This window comes from Marmota monax, unplaced genomic scaffold, assembly GCF_021218885.2.
Source record: "Marmota monax isolate L192 unplaced genomic scaffold, Marmota_monax_Labrador192_F-V1.1 WCK01_AAM20220418_F8-fsc00373, whole genome shotgun sequence".
Lineage (NCBI taxonomy): Eukaryota > Metazoa > Chordata > Mammalia > Rodentia > Sciuridae > Marmota > Marmota monax.
Window position 1 is genome coordinate 821,047 of NW_026692275.1, and position 23,953 is coordinate 844,999.

The following is a 23,953-nucleotide window of genomic DNA, read 5'->3' on the forward strand; positions in this document are numbered from 1 at the left end:
TGTTAAATTAGTCCAGAAAAGCTTATTACTAGTTAAGTCTAATTTCAAATAAAAAGTAAGTTTTAGGAGAAAGATTGGATAAGAGCAAGGTGTTACTTGACAGGAAGGCACAGAAACAATGCATGAATCTAGTCATAAAACTCTGAGCCAAGTACCGGAGGTTTTCAAACCCTATTTTAGTACTTTTAGTAACTAAAATCCTGGCTTTTCTTTCAAGTTTGCATACAGAAGATGAAAAGTGGCCTTTATCAGACTTTGCCAGTAAATTAAAGGACTCACCCTTTCTAACCATGTACATACATACCTTGAAGTTCTGTCAGATAAAAAGCTCCTGGTTAAAATGATCTGAATTATGCCTGGAAAGAAGAACTTGCCAGAGCTCTGGCCCTCCCTAGGCTTGGGCTCAGAGACAAAGGAATAGCTGTCACTAAGACCTGTACTGACCCAGCCAACCCCAGCCTGCAGTCACAGAGCCAAGCATCTTCTCAGCTACCCGTAATGATTTTTTAAAAATACATAAAAATGTTACAGCTTCTCTACCATTCATCAGAATTTAGTGAGCTATAAATCAGCAAGAAAGGCCTACCCAGAGCCCGACTCTTTTTTGCTTTATTAGATGCCATTAAAACCTAGGAAAGGGGAGATTATTAAACCCAGAATTTTAGTCTAAGGATTCTGTAGCTTCCTTTTTTGCCTATATCTAAAATTGCTCTATTTTGTGATAATGTAAGCTTAATGAAAGAAAAGTAGTTTATTTCATCGATGCTAGACACTTGCTCTTCAAGGATTAAATTTCTTTTTGATATTAGCCAAAGTCTGTAGACATCTGTTTAAACACAGGTTTCTAAATTTTGGAGAGGCAATGAGATGTATGGTTTTATTTTATTTGGTAGTGAAAAGAAGATTTTGTTTTGATTGATTAACAAGGATAATGTGGCATAATTCATTTTGTGTGTTGGCTGTAGAATGTGCCCTGCGATGGAATGTGGGTGCAGTTCTGGCATTTTTGTGTTTGTATATTTCAAGGAAATAAAGGTACAGAGAGGCACTTGTTCATTGCCTATATAAAGACTAACTGTACAGCTGACAGTTTAAAAATACTGTACAAGACCACATTCCATGCCCAACAGTAGCATCTGTCTCCTTCATTCCAAGATCAACAAAAGGCGTTAAAGACAGATGCCGAAACGTGAGCAGAAAAGCCCCTCTGATCCGGCAAATCACCGACCCCCTCACCATCCTTCTCCAAACAGGGGTTGAGTGAATGGTGCAAACTGAAAATTAACCGGACGATAACTCACAGGGAAATGGTTCAGGTAGGATAGATTTACTTTTCAGTTTTAGAAACGGACTCAAATTATATATTCAAAAGGTTTGATTTTCCCCAAGCATGTATGTACTCTTTATAATATACATAGCCTCACATCTTGGAGATAAGTTCAATGTCTTTTTTCTAAGATATTGCTATGGTTTGAATATGCTTTACCTTCCAAAAGTTCTTGCACTCAACAACGCTTGGTCCCTAATGTATTAGGATTGAGAGGAGATAAAACCTTTAAGAGGGGGTTCCTGGTGCGAGGAAATTGGGTTATGGGGGCACTACCCTCAGAGGATTTGCCCATCTCCTGGTAGTGGTTAGGTCTCCTGGGACTGGACTGGTTATCAGAAGAGCAGGTCGTGATAAAGCAAGGCACATGTGTCGTGCCTCCCTTGCCATTCTCTTTTGTGCTCCTGCCACGTGTCACCATCCATTGTGATGCAGTATGAAGTCCTTAGCAGATACAGTTGCTTGACCTAGCCTCTGGAACTGTAAGACAAAATAAACCTTATTTCTTTATAAGAGTACCAACCTCAGGCATTTTTATAGCAACACAAAATAGAAAAAGATATTTTCTGCCTTTTGCAGCAATGAGGATATTAGGAATAACATGAAGAAAATTTCAACCAAGCATGTTTTCTTTCTGTATAGAAACAATGTTTTTTTTTAGTTGTAGATGAACACGATACCTTTATTTATTTCTTTATTTATTTAGGTGGTGCTGGGGATTGAACCCAGTGTCTCATGCATACTAGGCACGCACTCTACCACTGAGCCACAACCCCAGCCCTAGAAAAAATGTTTTAATTAGAGATTCTGTTATTTATCAAGAACTTACTGTCAAATAATTGTTAGATGTGATAAAAATATTTCCCAAGTATGAAGATATGATCATAAACCTTGTGAATCGTTTAATTCAGTAAAAAGTATATTTCTAGCTTTTTAAAGTGGGTATCAGCACACCATGTACGCAGATTTTATAAAGGTTGTCTTCTGTGAGAAAATTAATCCAGATACCTTAAAAATAGAAGTTGACCATCACAAATTGTATCTTAATACCTTTTTAAAAAGTTTATTAGTACAGCTTTTCTTTATGGAGATCTTTGTCTTGTGTCTTTGCCATATTGACTCTGATAATGTGATCAGAGTCTTCTTGGGCATGCGTGACACCTGAAGTCACTACAGAAGGTGTTCAGTTTCTCTGTCCATCCCAGAAACAAAGCCTAGAAACCATGTCCACCACTCCTGCTTCCCAGCCTACCACCCACACTTACTTGACTTGAAAACAAAAACTGCCCTAAATAGGATAGCTCTTAGCTTATCAAGAATGAGTTCCCAGGACTGGGGTTGTGGCTCAGCCGTAGAGCACTCGCCTAGCATGTGTGAGGCACTGGGTTTGATCCTCGGCACCACATAAAAATAAATAAATATAATAAATGTATTGTGTCCAACTATAACTAAAAGTAAAATATTTAAAAAAAGAACGAGTTACCCTTAATAATTGTGTCAGTACTCTGTAAAACCCCAAATGTAAGAAAACGCAGAGAAATATGGGCATTTATCCCTGTGCCTTTCACTGTTTGAGGCACTTCATCTACTAGGTCTTATTTTGTTTATTCTGTTTGGAATTTTTAAAAGTCATTTCCAAACTCTCCTCACCAGAGATGTCAAAGCAGGCATATGACAGGAATCTGGCCAGGCATAAGTAATCTGGCCAGGCATTAAGAGAAGGAATCTGGTGTGTGAAAGACCTGTGGCTGACCTTGAGTTTTCAGCCTGGAGAAATGATCAGGCATGTTCATAGGTAAGTACACGCAAGCAGAAGGCCACCTCTGGTGAGACAGCCTTAAGGACTATCTGCAGCTGAGAGAGTTGAGGCAAAGCTATTGAGAAGGCATGAAGCTCTGGAAGAGGGCTTTGTTTCCCAAAGCACGGTATACATGCCACTTGTGGTACAGGAAATGATTTTATGCAAACCCAGACATAGTGTTGAATAATCTTCACAACGTCGTGAGAGATTAGTCCTTTTTCAGTTACCTTGGAATCCTTTGCCTCTTTCACAGAGAATGCTCATGTTGGGAGCTATGAGACCTTTGCTACCTTACACTAACTTACCTTCTTTTGTACCACTTTTGTAGATATGGGGCTCATGGCCTTTGGTGACAGTACCTGGTAGCAACTAATTATGTGGGTGTTTTTCCAAATTGACTTAATTTGTCATGATTTTTGAAAAAATTTAATAATGTTTATGATTATGATATATTTCGAGGAGGAGTTCCTGTTTCCAGGCACATAGAATGTTTTCCTTTCTATGTAAATTAATTAATTAACAAATTAATTTATATTTTGCACTTATGGGCATTGAACCAGGACCTCACACATGCTAAGCAAGCACTCTACCACTCACCTATATCCCCAGCCCTTTTTATTTTATTTTGAGACAGGATCTCACTAAATTGCTCAGGCTGGCCTCAAACATGTGATCCTTTTGCCTCAGCCCTTTGAGTAGCTGGAATTACAGGTATGTGCCACCACACCCTTCCACGTAATTTAATTTTTTAATAAAAGTATATTAAGTAACCATAGGAAAATTAAATACAAATAGTAGAAAACAAGGGAAGTTGTGATGATGGTACTCAAGGGATTGGGGCTCAGGACATGACTCAGGTAGACGGAGGATGCCTTTCAGAAGAGAAATTTTAACAAAGATCCTGAGGTGGAAAATGCACAACATTTGAGAAGAGATGAGTAAGGAAGTTGGCAGAAACCTTGGGATCTCCTAGGAGAGTCAGAGCGATAAAACCTCACTCAGCTTGATTGCCAGCCCCAGGAGCCCAGGGGTGTCAGCTCTTGAGTCACCAAGAGTCTCATTCCCAAGGCTCTCCATAAAGTGATTCAGAATGGTTTGAGCCCCTGGTCATTTCAATCAGGGGTGGCTACTCATATGCCTGTAGGGGCCAGGAAATTACCCAACTGCCCAAGTGACCAGGTAGGAAATTAGAGAGGACCTGTGTTGCCCAACCTCTTCTCTCAGTGTTGCCAAAAGATCAGATATTTCCTGAGAAGTTAGAAATGTGAATTTTTATTTATTTATTTATTCATTTATTGAAATGTGAATTTTTATAGGAAAGTTCCAAATTCTTGCATGTTTTTCCTCCTAACAAAAAAATTAAAACATTACGGGGGCCCATTTTGGGGGTGATGTGAACATTCTAGAATTAAATAGAGATAATGGTTGTACAATATTGTGAATGTGATTTAAAATCACTGAATTGTTGACTTTTTCTGTGTGTGTTTGAGTGATGCTGGGGATTGAACCAGGGCCTTGTGCATGTGAGACAAACAAATCTGAGCTATATCCCCAGCCCCAATTGTTGACTTTAAAAGGTCATAGTGGTGAATTTTATGTTGTATGATTTTTTAAAAATATTTATTTTTTTAGGTGTAGATGGACACAACACAATGCCTTTATTTTTATGTGGTGCTGAGGATCGAACCCGGGTCCGACCCGTGCTAGGCAAGCACTCTACCGCTGAGCCACAATCCCAGCCCCATGTTGTATGAATTCTATCTCAAAGAAAAACTATGGGCCCAATCAAACAGTGCCAGTTAAAAGTCTGTAAGCTTTTTGTTGTTTTTATGGTGCTGGGGACTGAACCCAGGGGTGCTGTACCCCTGAGCCACATCCCAACCTCCCCCCTTTATTTTATTGAGACAGGGTCTCTCTAAGTTGTTGAGGCTGGCCTTGAATTTGCAATCCTACTATGTCAGTATCCTCAATTGGTGGGATTACAGGTATCTGGCATTGTTCACAACTAAGCTTTGTTTAAAAAGAAGGAATTGCAAAGTCCCTTTTTTTTTTTTTTTTTTTTTGAAGCAGCATCTTGCTATGATCCCCAGGCTGGCTGGCCTTGAACTTGTGATCCTCCTGTCTCAGCTCCTGAGCTGTGTGTGGGATTACACTTGACTATTTGCTACTTTTGACATAAAGTAACTTTCCATAGGCAGGGAGTTTTCAGGAGTTAATGGGGGTCACATTGTGACCCTGGGTGGACCTCTGGGCCTCTGTTGTTTCTCTTTTGGTCTCCATGGCCTCTTCTGTTTCTAGAAACAGGGTTGGTGATTAAGATGGTGAGAGGTGGGATGGTGGGCTGGCTTCCAGAGCAGTGAATGGTGGGTGAAAGATGAAACTACAAAAGGTATTTTAGAGAAGATATTTATTTTGTTGTTATTTGGCAACTTGTCATAAAATTGGTTGGTTATGTTATTTGCCAAAGTTTATTCTACCCAAATACCTGCTATTAGGAAAGTAATCTGTCTTCAAGACAGCAAGTTAATATATTTAGGAAAATGTTTTTCAATTCTTAAAAGAGAATGGCTATAATAGTCCTCTTAGTTATTTTCTTTAACTGAAAAATGATTTTAATGTACCAAGTATGTCATTGGCATAAGAGGATTATAATTATTTTAGCAAAACTATTTTTCTTTCAAGCTTTTGTGGACTTTGTTACTTTAAATTCTAAGTAATTTTAAGTTATCCAGTTTCAATAGAAATAAAAAATTGTATCTGAAGAATCTTTGACTTTTTCTTCCTTAAAAAAACAAAAACAAAAACAAAGAAAGGTAGAGTTTGTGTCCTTTTAGATTTTTAGTTTCTTCTGAATTATTCCTAAAAAGGCCACACATTTAAATTAAAAACAGAATTATCTATGTAGTATTTCCTACCAGTTGCAAATGTTATCAGTAGATGATTTTTGAATGCTTATCTTTAATTATATAATGATTCATTTACAATAAACTTTCCCCAAAGTTTACATTGAAATACTTGTTTCTTATGTAAGAGTATTTGAAATATGGCATATAATTAATAGTAATAGGATTTATTTATAGCCTTATTTAGATTGTGTTTTATAAAAACAGTATTCACTTCTACACCTCCTCTGACCTTCTGCCCACTCCCCTCAAACAACCTGGGAATTTGTTTAATCTAGTAAATACATATTAAAAATTAACTGTGCATTTATTGTAGGAAGGAATAAGTAAAAAATTGGAACCAATCACAAAGACTTTACTTTTAGGGAAAATGACAGCAAATAAACATAACATAAAGCAGTTTCTAGTCAGAGGTAAAGACAGAATAGAGAATTTCTGACTGGAGTAGACAAAGTCTTCATGGAAGAAGTATATTTGGGGAGAACCTCAGGGATTTCACCACTGAAGTCAATTGCCTGAGCTGCCTTCCCATCTCTGTGCAAATGTCAAATTTTCTGAAAGGCCTCCTCTGACCTCCCTGCCATAACCTCCTTCTTCCTGTAGCCTCTCTGGCTTCTTGACATTTATATATGTGCTTGTCTGACTGTGTTACAGGTCTCCTTCTAGAATCTGAGCTTCCTGAGGGCAGGTGCTTTGCCTGGCATACAATAATTGCTCTATAAGAATTTGATAAGTGAATGGAGACCTTTTTTCTCTGAGATTTTTATAGATTTGGCAAATTTATCACCTCAATGTGACCCCATTGACACATTCTTTAGAAATAAGGGGGAGATTTTCTTGCCCAAATGTAGCTCCCTGAAGTCTGCTACTAAATAACAAGTGTTATGAAAACAAATCATTATCTCTCCTAATCTCCCCACCACTTCACCCTGCAGATCCTCCTTAGGAACTCACTGACTACACATAATTTTGGGTGAAATTATTTCTCAATTGTGTGAAACCTGCATGTGTGCTCTGGTTTCTGATATACAAGTACACTGCTGGGCAGGCTGCTTAATTTATGATTCCCCAGTAGGAGTTCCACAGATTGGCTCTGAAATCCATCATATTTCTGCCTGTAAGCCAGAGGTCACCCATGCTGATGCCTACAGCACCCAGGAAGTGAACCTAAATGGTGTGGAGAGCCAGGAAGACATGGGGTAAACTGGAAGGTTGAGTCTCCTGAAGGAGGCAGCCACAGTTTAACTCAGGACCATTTTTCTCATGTGGGAATGTGGATCCATTTTTGTCAGATCTTATGATGTTCAAATGAAATCAGAAACACAGATTTTGAGATTAATTTCCCCAATTTTTTAACATGGACCACTAATCCTAAGAGCCGTACAGCACTGTACAGTCCAAATAATGGTGTATACAGGTTACAACCTCTGCACTTCATCCTGACCCTCCCCCCCAAAAAAGGGGGAATGTCTGAGTGTTAAGAGGAGAGAGAAAAAGATAGAAAGAGGGGTAAAAGCCATTTCATAGAGAACTCCCATGCTTCCCTGGAAGTACCCAATGGTGAACCACACTGTTTCTGTAAACCTCTGGGTTTTTTCAGGATTTTATCCTAGAATTTCAGAGCTTACTAGTCTTGATATTTGAAATGAAATAGTGTACTTTTAGGCCCAACAAATCCCATCTTATCATTTATGTACCTTTAGTAGAATTTAGACATCAGGCACAGGCATGGCTGTAAAATGCTTGACTGACTTAAAATCTTAGTACAGTTACTGGAAAGACTGTGACAAAAATGTTGAGAGGTTGTGCCAAGATGCATATTTGAGAGATGCCCAAGCCGAGGCCAAGAGGTTGCTGCTCCTAAAATACCCAGACAAATGGGTGTGAGGCATTTGCATGGAAGATTTCAGACCGTTTGCTGTAAGGACTGAATTAACTAAATATGGTCAGTTCTCCAAACAAAGTAGCTAGTTATTCAGTATGTTTTGGTCAAGGGCAGGGGAGAAAAGCAGATTAAAAAAAGAAAATACACAGCATGCATGAGGCTGTTAGCATCTCTCTCTCTCTCTCTCTCTCTCTCACACACACACACACACACACACACACACACATTTACATCCCATATGTACGGTTATGTTTTTAGCCAGACAGTGCAAGTAAATTCATTTGTTAAGCTCTGGATAAAAGGAACTGAATTGAATTGATTTCCTGACTTAACTTCATGAATTGCTGTAGAGGGTATTGATGGGCTCCATGGAGGCAGATTAAAGCATTGCTAGCTGGAGGGCATGTGTTAAGTACTTGGAGGAGAACAGAAATGAATAGTTGTGGTACCTTACTTGTCAAGGATCATAAGTGGTTAAGGTTAGATAGGAGTTTAACTCTCCCACCAGGTAGAAGAGCAGGTTAGATGGAGTAATTTATTCTGGCCATCACACTTGAACAAACTTCTTGGAAGAAATGGTGTTTAAACTGAGGCTGACAGGACCAGAAGCACTTTTCAGGCAGGGATAGAGGGAGAGGGCAAAGGATAGACATACAGCTTTTCCTTATTTTCTAGTCTCTGATGTGTAACACCTGTGCTTCTTACTTTGGATTCAAGGAGTCACTGATCTGGGAGAACAGACAAGCTCTAAGAAGTAGGATTCTACAGCTAGCTCAGCAACATGTGGCATTTGATAGAAAATTCATAAGCAATGGACATTATTTAATTTTGCTTTTCTTGTCGAGCATGTATGGTATGCTAAGAAGTAATATGTCTCAGTTTTCCACTAACAATAACTATGCACCCCTGATAAGTCCCTTGACTTTTGACCCTTCATTCTTTTATCTGGCTCCCCCTTAGGATTAAGTAATTACAGGACCAAACTAGAAATGCATATGAAAATGTTATGATGAAAATACTTTGCAAACTATGGAATGTTACACACATGTCAGCTGTAATTTTGTTATTTGCTTATCTTTGTTATGTGTAATCTGATCAGACCAGAAAGCTCTGTGACTATTGATGATAGTTTGAGGGCTGGTTCAGTAACTAAACTTCACTCTAGTGTGATAGATTCTAAGATCTGTTACTGGTTTTCTGAGTGAATGAATATAGATATTAGGAGTCAGGGCCTCTGGCAGGGTGGGAGAACATGAGTTGGAAAAGTGTAGAAAATCGTGGAGCTGTTTAAAGAATTTTTCTCCACATTTCTGGTTGAAAGATTGGATCATATCAACAGTGGAAAGACTTTATATCCTTAAGAAAATATATAAATAAGTCCAGCCTAATTGAAATATCTTTAAGAAAAACTAGCATGTCCTAATTCAACATAGTAAATAAATAAGGATTCATTTAATTTGAAAAGAAAAAGTTCCCTAAAGTTAGTTTTGTATAAAAGATTGTGGGATATTTTCATTCAATTTCAAACCATCTGCAGCCTAGAGATAGAGTTAGGCCCTGTTCAAATTCTGGTTTGAAGCATCATCTAAAAGAGGCTAACTTTTGTATTCTCCTGAATATGTTATCAAAATTCCTTGAGGTTTTGAAGCTCTATTCTGAAAACATTTTCTCTGAATTCCTTGTTCAAGCTGACATCTCTATTTTATGAAAAATTTTTGAGATAGAATTAAATCTGCTCAAAGTCTTCTTTCACCATGCTTCTGTGGCTATAGTATGTCTATTTGAAATTTTAAGTACAGTGTTCTAGGAGTGCATCTTAGAGCATGGGTCCCCAGCTTTACATAATCAGAATCATGTGGGGTGTTTCATAAGTGGAGACTGTTAGACTATACCGCTGGAAGTTTTTTTTTTTTTCTCTCTCTTTTCTTTTTTACCCCTGGAGGTTCTGAAAAGCAGGTATAATAATTACTTAGACTCTTCCAGGCATTCTGATGCTGTTGGCCAATGACACAGAATTATGCCCTGGACACCTGCTATACGTTTCCTCTCCCTGCCAAAACCCTCCCCAAAACTGAGCACCTTTGTAGTAAGCATTTCCAGGGCCTTGAAAATAAGTTATACATAGTTACTGTTTAAGCTTTTTTTAAAAAAAAAATATTTGTTTTTTAGTTTTAGGTGGACACAATATCTTTATTTTACATTTATGTGGTGCTGAGGATTGAACCCAGTGCCTCGTGCCTGCTAGGCGAGCACTCTACCACTGAGCCACAACTCCAGCCCTTGTTTAAGCTTTTAAAAAAATCTATAGGACACACACATCCTTTTTTTTTCTTTTTTTAAAGTTGTAGTTGGACACAATACCTTTATTTTATTTTTATGTGGTGCTTGAGGATCGAACCCAGGGCCTCGTACGTGCTCAACAAGTACTCTACTGATGAGCCACAACTCCAGCCCCACATCCTTTGGTTTTTGAAATATGAATTGATGAACAGAATTTTTAATACCTATCTAGCTATAGGAAGTCTATAGGTCAGCTCTGGAATAAAGACACATTTATGTCTAAGTAAAGTAGAAGCATATTTTCTTTTGAGGCCTATCTCCTTTTGTGAAACCTCCCTCATGCCTAGCCTCGCTCCATCTCCCTGTCCAGGAATATTAATGTTCCCTGTCTTGGCTACCTGTACATTATGTGCATTGTCACATTTCTACTGTATAATTTGCCATGGTGTGTTCTGCCTCGCTGGGCTCATCTGCTCCCTCCCTCCTGTGTGAATCTGCATGCCAGGAAGGAAGGGATCCTGTTATTTATCTTTGAAACCACAGTGTCTGATACATTATAAATACTCTACAGAACTTTTTCTTAAACGTGCTGATGATGTTCTCTGTTTTCTCCTCGCTCCACAGGCATCCCATCCCAGCAGAATTTCAACACTATCTTTTTTTCTTTCTTTTAAATTAATTAATTTATTTTAATTAGTTATATATGACAGCAGAATGCATTTTGATTAACACTATCTTAATGATAAGGACAGCAGTAATAATGACAACAATAATAGTTGTTTACATAACTAGTGCTGTTCTAAGTGGATTCTTTTTACTTAAACCCCTTTTACCAATAAGAAAACTGAGGTGTAGAGAGGGTAGGTAATTTGGACCAGGGGCTCTGGCACTCTGTGGCTGAGTCCAGCCGCTGACCCAGACAGTCCGACTCTAGAGCTGTGTTCATAATCACCACATTGCCTGACTTTGCCTGGCATTGCCCCACTGCCTGTCTTGCACTCCCCTATTTGCCCAAGATCATTATGAATCCATTCCAGAGAAATAGCAAGACCCCTAGTCAGTCTGTTAACCACTTATTTTCACTGACCTTATCCCACAAATTCATTACTGGTTCCTATGTGAAATTAGTTTGGAAATTTTAGGTAAGCAAAGTTACAATGTTTCTTTATTGCAAAAAATCAAGACCTTGCCCAGCAGTGGTGCATGCCTGTAATCCCAGCAGTTTGAGAGGCTGAGGCAGGAGAATCTAGAGTTCAAAGCCAGCCTCAGCAATATTGCAAGGCACTTAGCAACTCAGTGAGACCCTATCTCTAAATAAAATACAAAAATGGGCTAGGGATGTAGCTCAGTGGTTAAATGCCCTTGGGTTCAATCCCTAATACAAAAAAAAAAAAAAAAAAGGACCTTTAATATAAAGGTCTTTTGTACATCTCCAAAGGGGATCTTGGTATATTGCTCTTTCCCAAACATGCTGAACTAAAAGAAAAATTACCCCATGAGATTCCTCTTAACTTTAAGAACTTCTTTTTTTTCTCTTCTTTTTTAAATTTTTTTTAGTTGTGGATGGACACACTATCTTTATGTATTCATTTATTTTTATGTGGTGCTGAGGAGCAAACCCAGTGCCTCACATGTGTGAGGCAAGTGCTCTACCACTGAGCTACAGCCTCAGCCCTTTTGTTTACTGTTTAACATAGTTTGGAAGAAAATCTGGCTAATGCTCTTGTGGAATTCTCAAGAAATTTCTCAGATCATAAATATTTGGGTAAATCCCTACTTTTGATCCCTTCTTAATTAATATAGGGTGACTACTCACATTTACCTGGGAGAGTCACAGATCTGTCAGTATTTACAGTAAATAATGACAGCACCTTTTAAAAAGCCTCCCATTTGGATGATAAACTGTATGATCACCGTAATCACAGTACTGACTTGCCACAGTCTCCCACCCCCAAGAAATAAAAGCTCCACATCACATACTTGTTACCTTCTCACTATTCGCTGAAGGAGTCTTACTGCTATGGTGTGGGTAGTAACAGGTGAATATCCTGCATTCCTCCTGCACCTTGCCTTTTTATGTCAGTTATGCATGGGATTTTGGACACCTACATACTATATTCTCTCATCACTCAAAAGTTGCAGGTCTTGGGCTGGGGTTGTGGCTCTGTGTAAGTGCACTCACCTAGCACACGTGAGGCACTGGGTTCAATCCTCAGCACCACATAAAAAAATAAGTAAATAAAATAAAGGTATTGTGTCCATCTACAACTAAAAAATATTTTTTAAAAAAGTTGCAGGACTTAAGAATTGCAAGCTTTCAAGTCTTCTTTGCACTGCTCAGTATCTATTGATGTATTTGCTTATCTATTCAGGGGACTATGGGACTCTTGAAAGGATGCCAAAAATCTAAACAGTTGTTGCCTCTTGGAATCAAGGGTTGGGTCAGAGCTGTGCAGTGAGTGTCAAAGCTGAGGAGACTTTTGTGTTCTGGCTTTGGAACAGTTTAAGTAATCTCTGTGTGTATGTGTGTGTGTGTGTGTGTGTGTTTCCAGATTAAATTCTAAAATGTCTTAAAACTCCTGAGGCTCTCTGAAAACACAGACCATTTAAAGCCCAGCTGGGTTGAGCTATTATGATTTATTTCCTCATTGAGGGAGACCCAGTCTTTTTTCTTTTATTTTGTTTCACTTCCCTCACCCAGACCTTCTTAGGTCTTCCCGTGTCTTCAAGAGGAAGCCTCTTCTCTAAAGCTTGTGCATTATAATATAGTTGTTCAGAGAATTGCTTGGAGCTAGATATCTCTGAGTTCAAGTTCATCTCTACTGTTTAACTGACTATATGGCCTTGAAAAAATGACATTTTGAATCTCTGCTCCTCTGTTTCAAGTGATATTAAATCAGGTAGCACCTCTCAGAGTTCCTTTGAGCCTAGCACACTTCTTGGGCATTATCACATCTGTAACTCATTCAACCTCATTTAAGCCACACCAACTTGAAATGACTCCCACTTAACAGATGAGAAAACTGAGTTTTGAAGAAATTAAATTGCACCCGAGTTTATAAGCCAGGACTCTTGACTTGGCACAATTTTCCCCCATCCATGATGTTCTTCCTTGGCTTCTTTCTGAGTCTCTGGTCTCTGGTCTCTGGGACACTTTGGAAGCCCCACATAAGAATGCTGCCTAAGTGAGCTTGTCAGCTGCTGTGGCTTTAACTGTGGGTTTTCACTCTGGCTTTATTTTTGGTCCATTTCGTTTGCATCTTGCCTCTGTCCCACAGATTTGCAAGGATGTGGAAACTGTTTTTCCTCTTATCTTTTTGTGGTAGGCTTTAATTCCGTTCTCAATGGGTCAATTTTCTCTAGGCAAAATATTTTTATGCTACCTGGCAGAATCCTTTGCAGTCAAATCTGTTGCTAGCAAGAGATTCAGCACCTTAAAAAAAGAGAATTTTTCTTCTAAAGAACTTTAATATATTATATTTTTTAAATGTCACTGTGGAAAAGGAAATATGACTTCTTATTAGCTAAAGTACATGAGGTCTCTTTTCACACAGCCATCTGGTATTTTGCATATCTCGGTTCCATAATACTTCCGGAGGAGTTAATTAATTTGACCAAATGTGATTCACTACTAAGGAGCATCAGAATGTATTTGAAGTTTAATTTGTTGTGTTTTTTAAACAAATCCGTGAAGAAGGCTGTTCTGGGACAGGCATTATTTGAGACTTTTATGTGGCTCCTGTTCATTGGTCTTTGGAACGACTCCAAGAGGGGTGGATCACTATTCTCAGATTGTAGATGAGGAAACCGAGTCTCCATAATATCCCTGAGCAGTATGGTAGTTCAAGAACCATTAGCTACAGAGTATTTGGACTTATATAAGGACACTCCTCTTTTCTAGAACATTAGGAGAATAAGCTGCCACAGGAAAAGAATACCAGTACACTAAAGATTCATACTTCAGACCTCTTACTTTAAATATTTTTGATGGAAAAAATTCTAATATGTGAAGGAAATGTTTTTTAAGAAGATAAACTCATGACTGTCATATACATACAAATTAGTTGTATCAAAGATTTTTCTTAAGTCCATTAGTAAGGGAAATAGTAAGCTCTTCCAGTTGGTTCAAAGGAGAATCCTAAGAGCAGTGCATAAGCAAAGAAAATCAGGAGTTGATTACAGCTAAATAGACAAATTTTATTTGTATCTCTACAGAAAAGAGCCACTTGTAATACTATCAGCTTTTTACAATAAAATAGCTGAAGGAAAGACAATAAGAGAACTCTGGAAGGGTTTGTTAGACAATTCCTCATATTTTACAAAGAAGATCCAGTGAGAGGGGACATTTCAAAGCCACCATTTTCTCTGAGATGTATGTTCTTTACTATGTTGTCTTTTTAAATGAGCATGTATTTTTTCTGGAGTCGGTACGAGACATGGAGTAAATGACTTAGCTTGTCACTGTGCTTGTTACTGGTCCTTATTGGGGTCAGGAAAATGCATATACATCAAAATGTTCATTCAGCCAGGTGTGATGGCAAACACCTATAATCCCAGCTGTGGGAGAAAGAAGAAAGAGGATCACAAGTTAAAGGCCAGCCCAGGGGACTTAGTGAAACCCTGTCTCAAAATACACAATTAAAGGGCCGGAGATGTAGCTCAGTGGTAGAGCACCTCTGGGTTCAATCTCTAGTACTGGGGAAAAAAAAGGGGGTGGGGTGGGGATTTATTCAGTGTCAGGTAAAAATATCCATGATATAGTGATTCTCCCAGGACCACTCTCTGGTGTGACAATGACCATCTGTGTGACCTAAGTACAATTTTTGGATTAAGATGGTTGCCACTTATCTTCTCTCTCTGAAGGATAATATTGCTTCCTACTTGTAACTATGGTTGTTGCTTTGACCCTTCCAGAGCCAACCCTCCTTAAAGTTCCTATCTCTTTTGCTCTACTAGCTGTGGCCCTTACCCACCTCTGTCTTCTCTTTTCCTTCTCCCTTCTTCCTTCCTGCCTGTTTGTTTGGTTCTTCTCCATCCTGTTGAATTTCCTACTTTAGGCTTTTCAGCAGGGAGGCTGCCAACACAGATGCATTGCCAGCCATTCCCAGTGCTCCTTACTTTTAACCCTAGTGTAGGGAGGTTTGCTTCTTAGCCTGCTGAGCTCTTGTGACGGTGCTTATCTTCAGTTTCACCACTTTCTTATCACCAACGCTGCCTTTATTTACTAAGTCCCTTTTAAGTTTGGAGTTATTCAGTTATAAAGAGAACTATGATTTTGCATATTTATTTAAAGAATTCTAATTCAGCCACGTTCTCCAAGTTGTTTTCTTTTCCATCCTTCCAAATAATGGCCATGCTGAATCAAATTTTAAGTAGGCAAGGATTTGCAAAGACATGTGCATCTGTGGTTACCTAAAAGTTCCAAGTATAACAAATCTGTTGGTTGAAAAAAATATGTACTTGCTGGTGAAGTTGTAAAGAAAGTTACTTACCATACAATATTGGCAGATTCTTAGTGGGGATAGTTATGAAACATTTTGTTGACTTTCAGAAAACTCTAGTTTTTCATTTGTTAATATTATTACAAGGCTTCCCCCCCCCCCGCCGCCCTTTATTCCCTTCCTTGCACATTTTTTTTTCTTGTATCCATGGGTCAGTACATTTTTATCATCAATACTGATCTCTAACTTTATAATCGTTGCTACTAAAACCAGGACTTCCAATAGTAGTTTTCTTTTGGGAGTTATTGCTGAAATGGACGATTTGATTAAGTCAAAGAAAGAGGGCAGTAAGGTAACCAGGTGTCTATAAAACGATCTTTTTAAAATTTTGTTTACTTATTTATTTATTTAGTTGTAGTTGACACAATACCTTTATTTTATTTATTTATTTTTATGTGGTGCTGAGGATCAAACCCAGGGCTTCACACTCACTAGGCGAGCGTTCTACCACTGAGCCACAACTCCAGCCCTATAAAATGATCTTAAAAAGCTTTAACACAGTATTATTCTTTGTATTTTTTTTTATATATGGCCTCGTTTTCATTAGTCAACAATTTATGCCTCTACTTCCAAAGGCAAGTGGATTCATCTTAATAGGTAAAAGATTGAACCAGTGCTTTCACCACTTGCCCCATGGGGAACATCTCTGTACATCCTAGTTTCTTCCCAAAACACCCTTTGGTCCCTCCATCAAATGTCTAAACATAATCCAGCCAGAAGCTAGAGGAGACTGTGCTTGATCTTCTACTGCCTTGCACTGTGCTCTTACTCAAAACATTTGTGTTGTTGTCTTGGGATGTTTTCTCTTTGTGTACAACAAAGCTTTCTGCTTCAAAAAGCTGATTGATGATGGGAAAAGCAGACATACTCTAAATTGCATTTCTAAATGCATATTCTAAATGTAAACTAAACAACTCTCTCTAACTTGTAAAACAGAAACACCCGTGTATTTAAAACTCCCATGTTGGAGGCCAACATGTTTTCATTGGGAAGTATTTAAGTACAGTAATAGAGCCTCTGTGTCCTTAGACAAATCGGATAGCAGTAGAGAGAGTCAGACAACAAAAATTTAGGCAAATGATGATTTCAGCAATAAAGAGGTGTGGTGGTTTGAAAAGAACTTAAATGGAGTGTCATTTTCTAATTTACATTTTAAAAATATCTGGTTGCTGTGTGAAGAGATTGAAAAGGGGCTTTTACTAGATGGTATCTATGAAGTTGGAGGGAAATATATAGAATTTAGAGAAGTGAGAAGAAGATAAAATGGAAATAACCTGGTAATGGGCTGAGTAAAGGTGAGGATGATATGGTGGACAGTTTCCCAGGTTTTGACTTAAGCAAATGGCTGGAAGAGAAACTATTCATTGAGATAGTAAAGAATGGAGGAGTGCAGGTAAATAGATAGAGTTGGAGAATATTATGCTAAGTGAAATAAGCCAATCCCAAAAAACCAAATGCTGAATGTTCTTTCTGATATGAGGATGATGATCTGTAATGGGGTTAGGGGTGGGGCATGGGAGGAATGGAGGAACTTGAGATAGGACAAAGGGGATGGAGGGAAGGGAGGGGGGATGGTGGTAAGAAAGATGGTGGAATGAGATGGACATCTTATCCTAAGTACATGTATGAAGACATGAATGGTGTAACTCCACTTTGTATACAACCAGAGAAATGAAAAATTGTGTTTTATATGTGTAATATGAATTGAAGTGCATTCTGCTGTCATAGATAACAAATTGGAATTTTGAAAAATGGAGGAGGACTTCTTTAGGGGACAGGAAAGAATCAAAGATTCAGTCTAGTATTTGTTTTGTGATGCCTACAAAATCACAAAGGAAAAGAAAAATCTTAAATACTTTAGCAAAGCAAGTCTGGAAAAGAGGTCAAGGCTGAGTTATAGCTGTGGGAGTCATGGCACATGGGTGGTATCTGAAGCCATGGGAGTGGATGAGATCACATGGGGGTGAGAAGAGACTGAAGGAGAAAAACTTGGTCCAGGACTAGCTGTGAGATACACCAGGTCTGGAAGGGATCTGGGAGAGCATGTGCAACTGACAAATGAGCCTGAGCAGGAGTGGCTAGTGGCAGTTAATTTACAAGGAAGAAAAAAGTCATGTTTTATGATCACAGACCACACATTGCTGGCCAGAAGCTCACAGCCACAAAACCTAGTTGGCTCAGAAAAAGCTCTTCTAATGCTGGAAAATAAATTCACTGCATGCATGTCTTCCTGGTAGATGGGGAGAAAATGCTCCATCTTCATTTTAAAAGGCGACTATGCTGGAACAATCCAAAGAATAAAATGAAAGTGTGATGTAGTTGCTGTGTTTCCAAACAGGGTTTGAAGTTCCTCTGGAATGAATATGAAAGCCTCAGAGATCAGCTTCCCTGTTCTGGTTCTGACTTGGTTGCCAGTAAACCGGGGAATAATCTTGCTTAGCAGGCACTAGATTTGCCTTTACATCCTTGTGCAGGAGGTTGAAGTACTGCCCCAAAGTTTTTGTTTCTTTTTGTATTTGAAAATAAATGGAACATTGAGATTCAATAAGAAAAGTAGCTGAGAAGAGATGCAAACTTGCAAGTCCAGCCTAGGATGAAGAGTAGCACAAAGGAATCTTTTGAATGTCTCTCCCTCTAGTACAACACATAAAGTGTGTCCATCTGAGAGACATTGCAGAAAACCCCAAATGGGATAGTGCCAAGTTCTAAAAGATTAAAAACAGAATAACTTTTCAACTTTAGGCAGAATACATTGTTGAAATCCTAGAATTATTTGCTGTGTATCTGAAAATGTTTGGGTATCTATTCCTGCATAAGTCAGATTTATTTATTTGTTGAGGTCCATATCAAGAGTTTTAAGGTAAGAGATGGTCCTTGGTCTTCACATAGTAATATTAACTATGTGGGTGCCATTCTGATTTAAGTTCTTTACTGTGAATTAACATTCTTTTGTAAATCACTGAAGAAATAGGAATAGAAATAGACTACTGCTTAACTGACAACATTTAAAAGCTTGGAAACCGCCATGAAATTGACTGTTTCTCATTCTTTTTCACTTTCCTTTTCTTTCTCAAAATAAATTTTAGTTCTTCTTCTGCAGTTTCAGTTCATGTTTCAGAAGTTTAAATATCAGCATTTGTGAGGGCGGCACTTCTAGTTCAATCATGAGATTCTTTTTGTAAATAAACAAGATTGTGTATTTATGAATGATCATTAGGAACCACTTTGTAGCTTCCTGTATAGTACTGTATACCTAACATGAGGCCACGTTGCCAATAGAATGTGACTCTTCTTTGTCCCAATTTCACACCTAACATGACAGTTCCAGATTGAGGGAGTCACCCTTCTTCTGCATCCTCCTGGCTTGGGTTGGAAGGCGTTGCCTTCTTGCTTCCTAATAATGCTAGCCTGTGCAAACGAGAAATAATTTTATTTCATCGATGCCCTGACTCATTCCTATCTGCCTGTATTTTTAAGCTTTTTATCTTTTATCACCAAGCTTTCCAGCAGCTGGCCTAAGCTCATACACTGGCATGTGCAGTGAGAACAGCTACCTCTGGACCCAAAGATGGGGGATACACCCTTAGAACAAAAGTTCTGAAGCCTTAGGAGACGAGGGATAAAGCATAGTTACAGAGAAGTGGCTTTCAGATTGCAACATGGACAGAGCAAGGGAAATTGTGGTAAAGGAAAATAAATCTTGATTTGGGGAATAAACATTTTTTGAGCATTTTCACTGACTTTGTCTAAGCTAGAAGCATTATACATACAACTATTATTTTGTGTATCTTAAACATTTGTCAAATTAAAAATTATGATCATTTCAAGTAAACTCTAAGCATCAGCTTTTTCAAAGTGTGTTTTTCATGTAGCACATTCTGGTAGCTCATGAAATATGGCTATTTCAAAATGTATAAAAATGTAAAAGAAACAATGAGTCATTTATCAGAAATGGCAAATGACATTGGGCTCTCTGAGGAGTATTTCCTTCCAAAGCCTGACTTCTGGGAGTTGAAATTCAAGGTGTTCAGGATGGCTAAGCTAGAGATGGCCAGCCAGTGTCTTATGAAAGTAGGCTTTTTTGCAAATGTATTATCAAACAGGGCCCTCCCTTTCATCTGCTTCTAAGAATTTCCCATTTTACCCAATCTCAAGGCTTTGCCATTTATCCTCCTTTCATTTAAATTAATTTCTTTAAATTGCTCTGGGTTGCTGTTGCCCAGAGGACAGAAGTAGAGTTGACTTTATATTTTAAATCAGGTAAAAACTACATAAAAACTTACTACCTCATGAGATGTACTGTTTTGAAATCAGAAAGTTATTTTCAAGAAAGTCACCAACTTTATAAAAGAAAGTATTGACTACATAGCAGAAGTTACAAAATATTTGAGTTACACATCATGCTGTTAATTCCATAAAAGAGAATCTAATGGCCAGAAATGTAGAAAAAAATTAAACTGATTTTCTTGACAGAGATTTTATCAGTAGATGGGAGGCAAAGTACAAGTGGGAAAATGAGGGAAAAATACTCCCTAATATTTGGTTTTTGATTTGATTCTTTTGTTGATATTTCCTGATCTTTTATTCTCTCTCTCTCTTCTTTAATGGCCACAGATGTCTTTAACTCCAAAAACCTGGCCTTTCAGGCACAAAAGAAGATCTTGGGTAAAATGGTGTCCAAATCCATCGCCACCACATTGATCGATGACACGAGCAGCGAGGTGCTGGACGAGCTCTACAGAGTGACCAAGGAATACACCCAGAACAAGAAGGAAGCTGAGAAAATCATCAAAAACCTCATCAAGACAGTCATCAAGTTGGCCATCCTTTACAGGAATAATCAGTTTAATCAAGATGAGCTGGCACTGATGGAGAAGTTCAAGAAGAAAGTCCACCAGCTTGCTATGACGGTGGTCAGTTTCCATCAGGTGGATTACACCTTTGACCGGAACGTGTTATCCAGGCTGCTGAACGAGTGCAGAGACCTGCTCCACCAGATCATCCAGCGCCACCTCACTGTCAAGTCACACGGACGGGTTAATAATGTCTTTGATCATTTTTCAAATTGTGAATTTTTGGCTGCCTTATATAATCCCTTTGGAAATTTTAAACCTCACTTACAAAAACTTTGTGATGGAATCAACAAAATGTTGGATGAAGAGAACATATGAGTATGTGAGTTAAGATTGTGACTGATTGTGATTTATTTGAAGTTGGAGCACTGCTGATTCATGAAGGAACAAAAGAATTTTTTTTAAAGGTTATACATATTTCAGAAAGACTTTGCCCAATTCAACTGTCAGACCTTAATGGTAGTGCTATCATGAGGTTTTATTTGAAGAAAACTTTGCCAAAAGTTCTGGCTAAAAGCTTGTTAATGGGTGAGAGATCATGAGAAAAATGCATGGCTGGTAATGCACATGTAGAGTTATATAAAAGAGAAACAAGTACGGCTCCGGACTTTAAGATGTTTTTAGGGCAGTTATTGGTGGCACATTGGATGTTTCTGATATGTACAAAATTACATATTTTGTTTCACTTTTATTCCTTACTATGTATATGCTCTTTTATGAAGCCAAGAACTTTTTCTTGCTGTCATTGCTCCTTTTGAATCAGTTCTATTTTCAGGCCTACTCTTGATTCTTGTGTAATAGATTATGTCATTGACATTCTAGAATTAATTCTGAGGCAGTCATGTTAAACCCTCAGAAAAACAAACAAAAAAAAACTCCATATATGAAATCAGTACTGTGGTAGTGAATTAATTAGACATTATGAATTATGTCCAATGTATGGAATATGCTTCTGAAAAAAAAGTACTTCTTCTTTTGTTCCAACAATGACACTCAAATTCTCAAAAATGTAATGGCATGTTATTGCTTTGAAATGCTTGCTTCAAGTTTCTCTTTGATGTTGTCTTTCAAAGTGTGCTGATAAAAATCTCCATTATTAACGTGCATTTCATGTGTTAGAGACCAAGAGAAAATATATCTATCAATTAGTTTTGATATTGAGGCAATAAAAAATGGATAACTTTAATAAAGTAAAAAAAAAATATTCACTTTACAGATGAACCCAACAAAATAACTTAGGAGCATGTGGGACAAAAGGGAAGAAAGGATGTTGCTAAAGAACATGAGGAGAAAGATGAATGCGTTTCGTTGTTTAAGAAGGTTTGATAAATAAACAATGTCACTTTTTTATTTACCTATGAGATTTTGGTATTTTGTTATTGGCTATTTTAATGAGTAAACTAAAGAATATTTGCATTCTAAGCAGTTTGTCTTGGTTTCTATGTAATTTTTTAAAAATACTTTTTTAAGTTGTAGATGGACACAATACCTTTATTTATTTTTATGTGGTACTGAGGATTGAACCCAGTGTCTCACATGTGCTAGGCAAGTGCTCTACCACTGAGCCACAACCCCAGCTCCATTTCTATATAATTTTAAGTGTGTGAATGATAAAGTAGTATAGCAAATGAGAGTATTTTAAAAAAAGAAATGGAAACCTACTAGCTGACTGTATCATCTGGGAAATAACAGGCTCAACCACCAGCACTAAATATTTATTTGCATTGTCATTCTGTGATTTAGTGTACTCTTTGGCCTTGACTTTGCCTTCCTCCCAGAATAATGACATTAAAATAACAGTTCACTAAGAAGGGTCCCACAAATGAAAATTCCAGAAGTTGAGATCTGCTTTAACCCATCACCACCTAGAGGGGAATGGACAGTTTCTCCGGGACCATCTTTTGCTTGGCTAAGTAAGACTAGTAGCAAAGGCAGAGTATCTTCCTGCTTGATATTAAATCCTGAGACTAAGGTTTGAACTGAAAGTAATATTCTCACTTCCTGGACCCAGTAGGTGATCACTAGATGTTATAACAATAGCATGATGACTACAGAATTGGTCCTTGAGCTTTATAACCTGCTAAATGGCTCAGCAATGGAGTTCAACAGCCTTATTCAATCAGCTCTCTCTTTCTTACCTGGGAAAGCTGAGGGTGAGCTACCAATTTGTTGCCTTCTGTTCTCTACCAGACCTCATAGTAGGACTATGGATGATGGAGTGCCTGGAGAGATGGTGAATGAGCTTCTTGCTCATTTCTAGCTAGGGACAAGACCTAGAGAGAAAAGACCTTGGGCGGTGGGCGGGGGGAGGGAGGATAGTTAGATATGTCTGGGCACATTTGGATCATATTGTTGCCCCTGCAGGATAGCAATCAAATATGCATGGAAGTAGCAGGAGCAACCCTTGATCTCACACAGAGGAAAGGTAGTGAGGAGTACAGTCATCCCTCCGTGTCTATAGGGGATTGGTCCCAGGATCCCTGCAGACACCAAAATCTCTGGATGCTCAAGTCTCTCGTATAAAATGATGTAATATTTGCGTATAGCCTAACTATAACCTCTTTTAAAAAATTTTTTTAAATTTATTTATTTTATTGTTTTATTCTGATTTGTTATATATGACAATGGAATGTATTACAATTCATATTACATATATAAAGAACAATTTTTCATATCTCTGGTTGTATACAAAGAATATTCACACCATTTGTGTCTTCATACATGTACTTTGAATAATGACGTCCATCACATTCTACCATCTTTTCTAACCCCATGCCCCCTCTCTTCCCCTCCCACCCCTTTGCCCTATCTAGAGTTTGTCTGTTCCTCCCATGCTCCCCCTCCCTACCACACTATGAAACAGCTTGGTGCTGATTATTTTGATGAATCAAAATAATAGCCATTATTTATCAGGTGATAACCATAACCTCTTACATTATTTAAATCATCTCTAGATCACTTACAGAACACAATGTAAGTGCTATGTAAACAATTGTTACACTGTATTGTTTAGGGAATAATGACAAGAAAAAGTACATCTGCTGGGCACAGCCATGCATACCTGTAATCCCAGTGACTCAGAGGCAGGAGAATCACAAGTTCCAGGCCAGCCTCAGCAATTTAGGGAGGCCTTTGGCACTTAGTAGACCCTGTCTCAATTTAAAAACCAACAAGGGGGATGGGGATGTAGCTCAAGTGGTAGTGCGCTCACCTGGCATGTGCGGGGCCCTGGGTTTGATCCTCAGCACCACATAAAAATAAAATAAAAAGATGTTGTGTCCACTGAAAACTAAAAAATAAATATTAAAAAATTCTCTCTCTCTCTCTTTCTCTCGCTCTTAAAAAAAAAAAAAAAACAAGGGCTGGGAATATAGCTCAGTGGTAAAGCGCCCCTGGGTTCATT

At 38.2% G+C, this 23,953-nt stretch overlaps 1 protein-coding gene and 1 non-coding gene across 2 annotated transcripts in view; one reads left to right on the forward strand and one right to left on the reverse strand.

The window, feature by feature from the left end:
• Dmxl1 (Dmx like 1) overlaps positions 1–21,904 on the forward strand; it is a 329,055-nt gene extending 307,151 nt beyond the window's left edge. Inside the window, 1 exon segment of the mRNA XM_058578056.1 lies at positions 20,303–21,904. Within this exon segment, the coding sequence (XP_058434039.1) occupies positions 20,303–20,868 (566 nt within the window). The 3' untranslated portion in view covers positions 20,869–21,904.
• Trnat-agu (transfer RNA threonine (anticodon AGU)) lies at positions 2,032–2,103 on the reverse strand. The gene has a single exon. It is a non-coding gene; the product is annotated as a tRNA-Thr (tRNA).
• Positions 21,905–23,953: the final 2,049 nt, after the last annotated feature.